This window comes from Saccoglossus kowalevskii, chromosome 19 (assembly GCF_978046115.1).
Source record: "Saccoglossus kowalevskii chromosome 19, keSacKowa6.1, whole genome shotgun sequence".
Taxonomy (NCBI): domain Eukaryota; kingdom Metazoa; phylum Hemichordata; class Enteropneusta; family Harrimaniidae; genus Saccoglossus; species Saccoglossus kowalevskii.
In genome coordinates, this window is record NC_140659.1 from 18612603 (window position 1) to 18624559 (window position 11957).

Consider the following 11957-nt stretch of genomic DNA (forward strand, 5'->3'; position numbering starts at 1 on the left):
GGCAATCGTGACATTGTGCTTAGATTTTTTAATAAACGCTGCGCAATTTGAGTTATTTTTTGAAGAAATCACCGTCATAGCCAGGGATGGGTCGCCATGGAAACGATGAATCTAAACACGTGCTGGTCAACTGACAAGTGATTATGATTTTGGATTAGCAGCGGGACATTCTCTGTTTCAACGATAGAGGGCAAATATCTACTTCTAACCGACCACACCATCTATCTTCGCCAGCCGAGGTTCATTTATTCGACCATCGCCTCCCCACTGCACCTTGGCAAACCGTACATAGCAAACGTGTATTTAAGTTCGCACTCTCTGGCAATACTTGAGACATTTCCGTCAACGCATTGTCCAATCAAATTGCTCGTTATAGCTGCATCACGAACAAGTAGAAGTTTTCTTTTCAGCCAAAGATTGAGCTGATGTGTCACTATCTGTTACATGGGGCTAAAAATCCAACTGATTAGATCAATTCATTTTATTAATTTGCTTTCCCATTTTACACTACACTAAAGAAACACAGCTACGGCATACGGCCACCGTGCACGGTAATATTCGTGTGCATGATGCAAGCTATATGCTCTCCGAAAATATCAATGGTTGCACTTGAGAAAACAGAGCAACTGTATGACTGTAGGTAAAATACGCGACTTATCAGTGATATCCCGCACGGGTTCGTGGGCGAGTACTAGTATGTTTACACCGAGCACGCGAAACCGCGCGATTCGGAACGATGCTCACCTTCAAGCTAACTACATGTATTTCACAATTGCAAGGTTGTCGGGTTGATTCTTTGCAAGATAAAACGCACACACCAACTAAATATAGATTTACATTAAAATCTAATTTATTTCCAAATATATTTACAAATACTTTAAAAAACAACACGAGGTAAACACTAGGTAAACACTGAGCAACTAACGGGCAATTCAGTTAAACTATAGATCACAATCAAGAGACTTTTTAAAACATGGATTGATCACAATAACTAGGAAGTACATAGGAAGATTTAAACATTAATTTATCTCTGACTGGGTCGAATGTGACACGAACGACAATCCTACATACCGACTACAGTTCGGTCGAGCCAGTAAAGTAAATACAAACGCGAATATGATTACGATTCCAGTCATAGTATTGTAATTATGCATTGTACTCGGGGCGGAGCTACGTCACAAGACGTTCCACGTTGCTAAGACGCGTACCATTGTGCATGCATTTCTATGGGTTCTGTGCGCGCTGCTGTGGAAAGCCGGTCGAGCCGGTGAAAATTCGAGAAAACAACACAAACTCAACTTTAAAGTAATCCTAAACAACCAAATTTATATATGTTACACACGTAGGGCTAATCTTGTTCAGGGGAGTCTCAACAACCATCCCAAAGTACCGTTTTCTGCGAGTTTTTGGCCTTTGTTTTCACCGCGAGGGTTGCCAGGCAGTGAAAATGCCCGGATGTCCGCCCCCGGGGATAAGATACGTGTATAACGTGATGTCCAGCGTCACACATTTCCTCTAGCGCCCTCTAACGACAAAACACTTTAGTGACGTAAATGGGGCGAGGACAAATGCCGTTCAAATAGTCAATATTATTTTGATCGTCGCTCGTTTTGAAAGATTTAACTATATAGATTTAACTATAGCCTTTACCACCTAATGAATATGCATGAGCTAATTTGATCCGGGCAAACGAGTCAGATGTCTTAAAGACAAAAAATGGCGACAGGCGTATTTATAATTGTTTTGGCGTTGAAATAATTTTTCAATGCTTTCATTCAGGAAATAAACCTAATAAAAAATTAGCCGCCACGAAGTAGTGCGGTTACGTCAGTTCTATTTTAGGAAGATTTCGTAATGGCAAACGCTATAAATATACGCTCAAACTTTGTATGGATGAAACAACTTTAAATAATTTAGGTTGTTGCTGGTGCGTCTGATTGGCCCAATCTGGTTGTCGTTTCTATGGTGATTGGAATACAAGGTGGCTAGGAGCGTGTTATGTAGAACAGGGTTGTACGTAATCAGCGATGGTAGTATTGGTGTCACGGAATACGGGAACGATGATGACATCGGTACATTGGACGGTCTGTGGGGCATGTGTTGTTGTACTGACAGAACCGCATCTTTTGACTGCAGTGGTAACCTAGGTGACGACATCGGTTGAGCTGCCCCAGGAAGCAAGAAAGCAGGGCACGACTTACGGCGGTGGTGTTGAAACTGCGGGAGTAAATGCGGGAAACTGAACCGATTTGTCAGCGATGTTTCTGGTTTGTTGAGACATTGCGCCGATGTTGACGTCGGGGACGTACTATGAGTGGGTCTGTGAAAGGCTGATCGCATCAACGCGTCTTCTCCTAAACCAAATTTTGTAAAACCTGCAAGTAAGCAAGAAACGCTCATTTTGAATTGCGCCACCAACGACCTTTTTTACTATGAAAAAGGCAATTAGCATTACCGGTGGTATATGCAAAAAGGGCGTAAGTTTTAATATTGTTGCTTGATAGTGTAGCACGCAACTAGGTATTCGTTTAATGTAATAATTATATTTTTAATGTATTGGTCGTTTTGAACGTACATGCACAATGTAGGTGTTATTTTTTAACAAATCGACTGTTGACGGCGCTGCTCAAAGAAACAGAAATGACTTTTCAAGTGTATTTACCCATGTATGTAACCATCTTAAGAACTATCCGGTGTTAACGTTGTGGTATTTATTGAAGGTAAAGTATTATAGAAGCAACAAGCCCCAGATCTCCGCTTTTCGCTTAAAAATGCCTTGACTTACCCGCCAAGTTTTAATTTATTTGAATTTGTCAGAACATATAAATCGTATTGTATACAACTACACGAAAAACTTGTACGACCAATACACGTCCGTCAACCTATTAAACGGGGGAGTCGTCACCTACGCATGCGTCAGCTGGCCATATCGTGTCGTTGTTAACAAACAACCGTTCACCCATGAGCCTTTGCGTTCTTAGCGTGTGTTGTTATCGTCGCTTGGGATCCTCCCGCTTTGACAAAGACGACGAAATGAACATATAGAATTATGTGAAACAGCTACCTTGTTCTGTCGCTGTTTTCAGTGATTTCAGAAACTCTATCGCTGGTCCTTCCGTAGTTTGCTTTATGTCGTTTCTTGCTGCCGGCTCTGTTCGACAAACATCACACCCACATCTATTGGCACTGTCCTTATCTGAGCCGTCTGCAAAATAGATAGTTTGGTATTACACTAAATCACTTGGTCACGTGACAACGTTGAGCTACGCAATATATAAAGATGTAACAGGGACGAAAGCATGTCTGACGTGACTATGATGCATATCAATCACAGTTGTGACGTTTAGTGTGAAATATCACTAGGTGACATGCTGTGGTAAACGTCACAATATTCACGCTAAACGTCATCATTTCACGCATCTACACGGAGAAAAAATCGCGCAGTTGTACCACATTTGTTATAGCAACGCAATAGTATCAGTCTGGATAACAATTACTCGAACAATTATTTCGAATATAAACATATGATTCGTTAAGCGTAGTGTAATTACGATTTACCTTTAGTTTTTTGGTTCGTGAATAATACTAAATTATGACGTCACTCGTATTTGCCGGTTCTATGAATATCAGGGAAGTACCTAACATGTGACAGTTCGGAGTGTCCTAACTCCAGAAAAATCGTAAAAATTGTACTACGCTCACGAATCAAATGCTAATTTATGCTAATTGTATTATGATTTAAGGTTAAATACAACAAATGCTGTTTATGCGTCACACACGTGGCAACACTACCAGCATTCGGAAAATGGAAACACAAATACGCATGCGCAGTAATTGCTATTGTACGTACAAGACCAATCAGCGCATGCGCATCAGAAAATGTCATTGTTCCATCGAACTAAAATTCAAATTACTACATGTACAAAACATCGTTCATGATAAATCACTGCTCAGTGTATTCATCGTATACACTATCAAACAGCACTAATCATAAATCTACCCGTTTTCGTTTATATTGCATCAACAAAACTGAATAAATTATACAAAAATATCATACAAGTTTATGGTAATGTTTACACGTGGCACATACTTTGAAAGGTAAAAACACTCACATAAAACAATTCATACTGCACAAATATTCAGCGAATTTCTCACCGATACATTCTGGATTCTGTGATTTCAAACACTGTATGATGTTGTTTAACCCTTCTTTCAGAGGGAGGCGACGGAACGACAACCTGAAACCAGCTAATGTAGCCTTGGCAACCCCACCATCATCTGTCATCTCACTATTCATCTTATATGCATCGAATATTGCCATGGCAACTGGAAATACTTTGCAGGATGCGAGTTCGTTTCCCCAGTACATCCAAAATTCATTGATGATGGGTGGACCAAGAGACGGATCCTAGAATGAATAGAACCAAACACTGTAGTGATAAAAAACATACTGTCACGTGACCATAACATATTACGTCGTGTGTATTACTGTAGTTCATAACAAATGAAGGTCATTTCGACATTGTAACAAGAACAAAATAGGCACCAGTGATTTCAGAAACAATTCGCCGTCACAGACAACCAGTGTTAACAGTTTGTCAACCTAGTTTGCAGAGCTTTGATTCATTTTGCTGTTGACGAACAGAAGAGATACTATACGTGAAACCTATCAACTGAACTAAATTAGTAACACCCAACTGTCATTATGATTGCTAGGACTTTATGTTAGTAATTCCATTGGTATGACTGGTAAAATTATGAGTTATTAACTCCATCCTGTCATTACTATTGGTGAGCCTATGAAATATTAACTCCAACCTATCATTACTATTGGTGAGCCTATGAAATATTAACTCCATCTTGTCATTCCGATTGGTGGAATCAAGAGTTTTTAAATCCGACCTATCATTATGATTGGTGAAACTATGAGATATTAACTCCCACCTATCATTATTATTAGTAAAACTACCAGTTATTAACTCCAACCTATCATTACGATTGTTGAAACTATGAGATATTAACTCCAACATGTCATTACGATTGGTAAAACTATGAGTTAATCACTCCAATCTGGCATAAAAGGAAGAACCAATATTTTCAAATGTGTTATAACACACTCAGTGCTTATTGTCTGAGTATTACGATGCTTATTTCAATAGCGGACATTTTTGTTTGGCATCCTGTACCAGTGTTAGCTTGACAGCATATACTATGAAAGTTATTTTTTGTTCTAAACAGTTTTTTGTACCAAATATTGCCCGTTTACTAGAAAATGACTGGTTCACGCTTGATAACTGGCCACAATTACGAGTAAACAAACTGTTTTTTTTGCTGAAAGAGCTGGCTGGAGCCGAAGAGCTCCAATAAAATGCTGTCGTGTAAACGTAGCAAATATGTAACTTTCAGTTTGAAGTTTATAATTTATAATACCGTGGATTTAAGACTACTTAAATAATCACCATGACGACTAATTACTTACTCTCAAGATGATATCAGCACGTTTAAAATCATAAGCACTGCATTTTGTAGAGGTCATGTGATCCAGTAATGCGATGAACCTCGCCGAATCTTGTTCTGGTAGTTTGGATCCAACCTCGTTCAAGGCAATATAAAAGTATTCATGGAAGCTTTTTAAACTTGGTAGAATCATGGTGTCCTGGCAATAAATATCAAACAACGAAGTGTAATAAATATATGTATTAATATGTGAGATAATTTAGCATCATATAATCGCAGATTTTGATAGTTCAATGACTCAAATATCAATATAATATCACCTTCAACATCTGAATAATGTCAGCCACGTTTCGATCAGCAAATGTTTTCGTCAGATGATCACGTTGTAAATCCAATATAGTCTCTGCGCATGCTTGGATGACTTGGTCTCGGTCAGTTGGTTTCAGATCGGCAACTAAAGTCTATCAAGAAATGACACGCACAGTGATATAATTGTTCAGTACGTGGTAGGGATGTATACGAAACATACTTTTGACACATGAATTTTCTGAAATGTTGTTCCACGTGACCCGCTAGTTGTCGAATTGTGAGCGATAATTGTACGTATTTTGGTATATGCTCAATTTAAAATGGCCGCTAGTTCAACTTTTTAAGAAAATCATAAGTACCCCTTCTTTTTTCGCTCTTTGCAATTTTTTTGGAGGAATCTTCCACTCAGCAATATATTTGACGTGTCTGCCTTATTCTTCACGGTTGAATGCATATCATTTAACTATTAACTGTTATGATTGGCAGAGTTGGACACATTGTTGATCTAACGGTGTGTAGTGTGAAGTGCATACTCATCCGAGTTTCAGACTTCATAATGTCCAAAAAAGCATAATGACGTCATTGACATATTTCACTGAAGAAATATAATCGTTGAGTTTTTTGATGTGCACGTTTATATAAATAGTTTATCACTTGGGAAGCATGGTCAGCACATCATGCCCCGGCATTGATATTTTGTTGGTCGTCCATGGTGCAATGCGTATATTGGAAATACCCCACCAGCGGTGAGAGTTACTATTCACGAGTATAAAAATATGTTTTTCGAGTTCATGTCTAAGCCCAAGTTATCGTTCTTGCATATATCTTAATAAAATGGACAAATATTTTACATACCGGCAGGTGACAACATGCGAAGTGCGCTGTTGGGTCGAATAACATTTTGATGAGGCTTGCAAAATGGCGTCGGAGACCTTCCGTTGTACCTTGTTGCCACAATGTAAGTTGTACTATAGACATGCACGACCTGTTGATTTGTTGACAGCAAGAAAATTAAATTAGTTTTTATTTACAATTTCCAAATAATTTATTCGGATGTGTTTCTGGTGATTGACAAAATAGTCTCCAAACCTTTGAAAATTTGGTGCCATGGTGATTATGGTATGGAATCCCTCAATCAACTCCAAGTTGTCATCGCATAGCAACACCGGCGTCACGTGATACGCACGAGGTAAGCCTTCTCTGATTTGCATTTGTTTTAATACGTCCACCATAAAAGGGAAGGCCAATGTGATGTGTTGTTTTTCTGGCTTGATTGAAAATGATTTAATTGCCTGCAGTGGAAAAGGAAATGATGTAATATATACTTTGAATATTCGGGTCGCATAATACTGTGGAAGAATGTATCTAGAAATTATGAAACGCCACCAACGACGGCGGTCACGGTAGCTGAAGAACAGTGAAACATATACCAGTATATAGTATATAGTATCACGACCGGATGAATATGTATTCTTACTTGCTGCACATTATCGGGCAGACATCCAATTGCATCCATTGTCAATATATTCTTAACTGTAGATTCGTTTCCCTTAATCCTTTCTTGTGGTTCACGTCTTTGTCTTGGGCGAGTAACTTTGGTTTGGGCCTAGACAAAATAAATGATAATTAATACGCCTTAGTGTAATAACATTATTCTACTTCCGAAATCGACATGTTATGTTTGTTGCGCAGGTACCATTAGCAGAAACTCCAACTGAACGATTTAGGGATGGACCGATTAATACATCTTCACAATAAATCGCGCCCCTAGCGACGAGGCTCGTCTATGAGGTAAATGGGTAACACGAAGGCCGTTCAAATCGTCTATATCGTTTTGATCTGTAGCCGTTCATCGGTAAAGATTGTGTTTTTGAGAGATTTTATTATATTCTAGATGATGAAAGACTAAACGATCAAACTCAATCTGAATGTCGATATGAACGACATTGCTTTCGCCTTCATGCGTAATTTTGACGTCATAAAAGCACTCTGTCACTAGAGGGCGCGATTTATATAAATGTTGTATTCTTTATTCTGAATGGCAAATCATAAATAAGTTCCCCACCAATCTTAGTTCCGCTTCAAATACCATTGCAGGATCTATTCCTAATTCTAGCATCTCGTTCGGTATTCTTCTGGTGTCTGGCCGCGGGTGGTCGTGGATACCACGTGACTCAAATGCAATGACGTCTGATTGGTCGCTCCACAGATGCACCACGGGAAATCCATTGTTCCCACGGCACCTATTTATGAACAGTGACGTATATTTAATTATGCGGGTATGATAAAAAACGGAGTGATATCAAAAATAGAACATATTTCTCATATTCATACACTTACTTGTTGTGTATCATTACTCCCTTACAATTTGGATTAGAGCAGGGTTTTCCGATCTGTTTTTCTCGTACTTTATCGGAAATTGCTGGTCGGATGGCAATCGGCGTCAAATCGCACTCTCGTCTATCTTCGGTAATGTTCGGATCTGCCGAACACTTGCTGCAGACGATAACTCCGATGCAAGCTTTTTTCAGGACGTACTTGTTGTGGTTGTTAGTGTATTTCATGGCCCAGCCTACAGTACGATAAAAAAGGATCTATCATATATTTTTACCTGGCCATAGTCGGGAATTTTCTATTCAACTTCGGAATATGTTGAAAACATGAACAAATGATTATCGTCAGCCTCACGTGTAAATCAAGCAAACCACCGTTTTTCTTGTAATCTTGCTGATTCCATTGAACCGGCAACTACGATGAAGTATGTTCAAACGCCCGATGAATGTGTATGTGTACTTCACGGCACTTTATCAACGTCTGATATGGGAGTGTAGCATTCATTTTATAACTAACAAGGTAATATGATTCTGCGATTCATGGTAATGGGAAAATGCATTGTGAAGCCAATAGAATAAATGGACGTGTCTGACAACAGGTCATATTCAAGTTGGCACGTTTAAACCAAAATGAAGACAAAAATTCTTTCCAGCTCCAAAAAAACATCTTCCCATCCGATTCCAATCTTATTCAAGTAAGGAATCTAGTTGAACCTACGCCGTGTTTTGAGAATATTTTAAAAGTTATTTACTGAAAATAATAATAAAAGCGACAAATCGGAATAATTGACCGTTGATGGCTCATAATATTCATTTATTCAGAACGTTCTTGCATCATTAGCTGAAAATCAAAGAAAACAATACAAACAATAACACAGACGAATGAGCGCGATAGGAGTAAAACGCACATTATTATATATATACTCGAATCAATTTGAAATTTGTGTTGTCAAAGCATTAAAGCGGTGGAGTCGTCACCTGCGCATGCGCCAGATGGACATAGCGTGTTATTGTTTACAAGCAAACGTCTACCCATGAGCCTTTGCGTTTTTAGCGTGTGTTATTATCATGGCTTGGGAATCAATTCCCGCGCGTGCGCAGGTGGCGATCATCCCGCTTTAAGCGCAATTGACAGCACACCTCACCCATCAAACATAAAAGTAGACAAAGTTACGTCCTGGCTAATATTGCCATGGTAATCACTCACCTGAAACGTGACCCTGTGCTTCCGGGTCAGTGGGTCGATAATTGCGTTTCACGTTCCCATTCGCCCATTCATCAAAATCATCAAATTCTTTCCTCTAAAATAACAACAATTGAATTTTAATTACGTGAAATACTCTGTGACGTCAACGAGACGTAGATATGTGTCCAAATAAATAGTCAACTCATTTAAAATATACCAAGTCTTTAAAAACAAATAATTTATTGATGGACAATATTGACGATGTGAACGTTGCACTCATTTTTGCTATATAAGCGCGTCAGTCATCGCTAGAGGGCGCAGTTTATAGTTACGGTTAATCACTCGATGATGAATGTCGTCAAAGTGCATTGAGAAAAAGAGATAACTCCATAAACTTCAGTTAAACATACCTTGTCGTGAACTAATTCAGTTTCATTGTCACTGTATTTCTCTGCATTACCAATGCGTGTTACGTCTAACCTGTAAGAAAAATGCCGGGATAAATGCGCCGCAGTTAGACCGTGAAGCCATGGTGGAGAATCCTATTCTCAGGCGCGGACATCCGGGCATTTTCACCGCCTGGCAACCATCGCGATGAAAACAAAGGCCGAAAACTATCAGAAAATGGTACTTTGGATTAGTTGCTCAGACTCCCCTGAATAGTGTTAAAAGATTACGCCTGTATGTGCAATATAAATTTGGTGTTCAGGATTACTTCAAAGTTGAGTTTGTGCTGTTTTCTCGACTCTGGCTTCAACCGGCGCTCCACAGCATCCAGCGCAGGGCGCATAGAAAACCACGGTACAGTGATGCGCAGTAGAACGTCTTGTGACGTAGCTCCGCCCTCGAGGATTCGTAGTGGTTAGTCTGAACAACCCTATAGCACCACATCTAACCAACGTGACGTCACACAAGGCAAGGGAAATAAGTCTAACATGTACCGCATGTGAGTACGGTTATATAGTTCCCAGTGTTATTTTTGTATACTGTATGTTTGATCAAAGACAATAGAAATGTCTTTGGTTTGATATATTCAAATGAAATATTAATCATAGGTACACGATATCTAGCGGATTTGATGTCCGACATGAAACAGACCTCTCATGACCACTATGATAACAGACAACTTACCTTTCGTTGATTATAGATCCCAAGGCATCATTGAACGTAGAGAGCAAGTCACGGTGGTCATGTAACTGCCCATCTTTCATGTCTTTATTGACAGACGATAATTGAATATGCTCCGTTGCGTGAACTTTGATATCGTCATCTGATGCATCTGTTGCGGATAAAAACATAAGATGTGATGTACTTAAAATCGGCTACAGTTGGTGCTCATCAACACACAGTCAAGAGCGAGGTCTTATTTTGCATGCAAAGCAAATAGAAAATACAGAAATATAGGTCTTGAATATAAAACTTTTTTCTTGAAAAAAACAAAACGGAATGTGAACTTTTTATTAAAAACCCATTTTATTAACTCCAAAGTAGGGGTCACCCTAGTCTCTATGTCAAACTTATGTTATTTCGGAACATGTAGATACATATTGTTACAGTAGTGCTATTCTGTTAAAGGGGAAGGGGTCGTCACCTGCGCATGCGGCAGACGGCCAAATCGTGTCATTGTTTACAAACACGAGTCTACCCATGAGCCTTTGCATTTTTAGCGTGCGTTGTTATCGTCGCTTGAGACTCAATTCCCGCGCGTGCGCAGGTGACGACCCTCCCGCTTTAACCGACACTGATATGTTTACAATTTTGCCTGTGGTAAATTACATCTTCACTGATTGTGGTATGTGAACGAAATAAGGCCCACATACATGTTTGCAGGTCAGTACAATCTTTCGAAATGTTATCATCCTCATCTATGTCATCAACGTTTATGGACAATTCGTCGTCGTCTGAAGTGACGTCATCTACGATTTCAATGAGAGAGTCCGAATGGTTGGACAACGGATTATATACTTTCTCCATGTGCAGTTGATGGCGCTGTGGATATGAGCATTCTGCCTGCGTTGAATCGGGCTTGTCTGCTGGCTCGCCCATTATTCTATAAATAGAAAAGAATAGTGAATACTGAAACAAAACGTGATGTTTTCGGAGACAAGAAACCAGGTGTATCCTTCCACAGCGCCTCGTTTTGATTTGTAGTCGTTCAGTAGTATAATGAAGTTTGGAAAGATGTGCTTTATTTTAAAACGATGAATGGCTACTTCGCAAAAGTCGAGGTCATAGCTAATATTTTCTTTGCCAAATCAAGTCATCCAAGTACATTGCGAAAAATTGAACAATAATAGTACGAACGGAAAACGAAGCGGACGATAGTCTTCTTTATGCCAAATGTCGTCTGCACGTATGCAAATATTTTAGTTTCTGATTGGCTATTCCAGTAATAGATCTAGTTACGTTGACGTCACTGGTTAGATACCAAACTTGTACTGCTGAGGACGCATGCAAGGGATTGAAATTGATGTGTGTTTTTTTGCTTTTTTCAAAGATGGTTTTAATTTCTTTAATTTTCGAAAAATCTATTAGACTTGAAAACGGTATTTCAGGGGAGCGTGATTAGGCTGTGCCATAATATGTCAGCAACTTGTGTGCTCATTCGTAGCCGGTCCCGTAGCAAACACGTACACGGCTCGTGCTTACACTTCGACAATCGACTGCTATTT

The 11957-nt window shown here is 39.3% G+C and overlaps 1 protein-coding gene across 1 annotated transcript; it reads right to left on the reverse strand.

The window, feature by feature from the left end:
- Positions 1 to 828: 828 nt before the first annotated feature.
- On the reverse strand, positions 829 to 11331 carry LOC144359839 (uncharacterized). The gene is made up of 14 exons (XM_078012776.2): positions 11106 to 11331; positions 10417 to 10564; positions 9696 to 9765; positions 9307 to 9400; positions 8107 to 8338; positions 7832 to 8009; positions 7244 to 7372; positions 6856 to 7058; positions 6622 to 6751; positions 5778 to 5918; positions 5480 to 5656; positions 4156 to 4408; positions 3065 to 3205; positions 829 to 2375 (listed from the first exon to the last, which is right to left on the reverse strand). The coding sequence occupies exons 1-14, from the start codon at positions 11329 to 11331 to the stop codon at positions 1879 to 1881; spliced, it is 2619 nt and encodes an 872-aa protein (XP_077868902.1). The 3' UTR covers positions 829 to 1878.
- Positions 11332 to 11957: the final 626 nt, after the last annotated feature.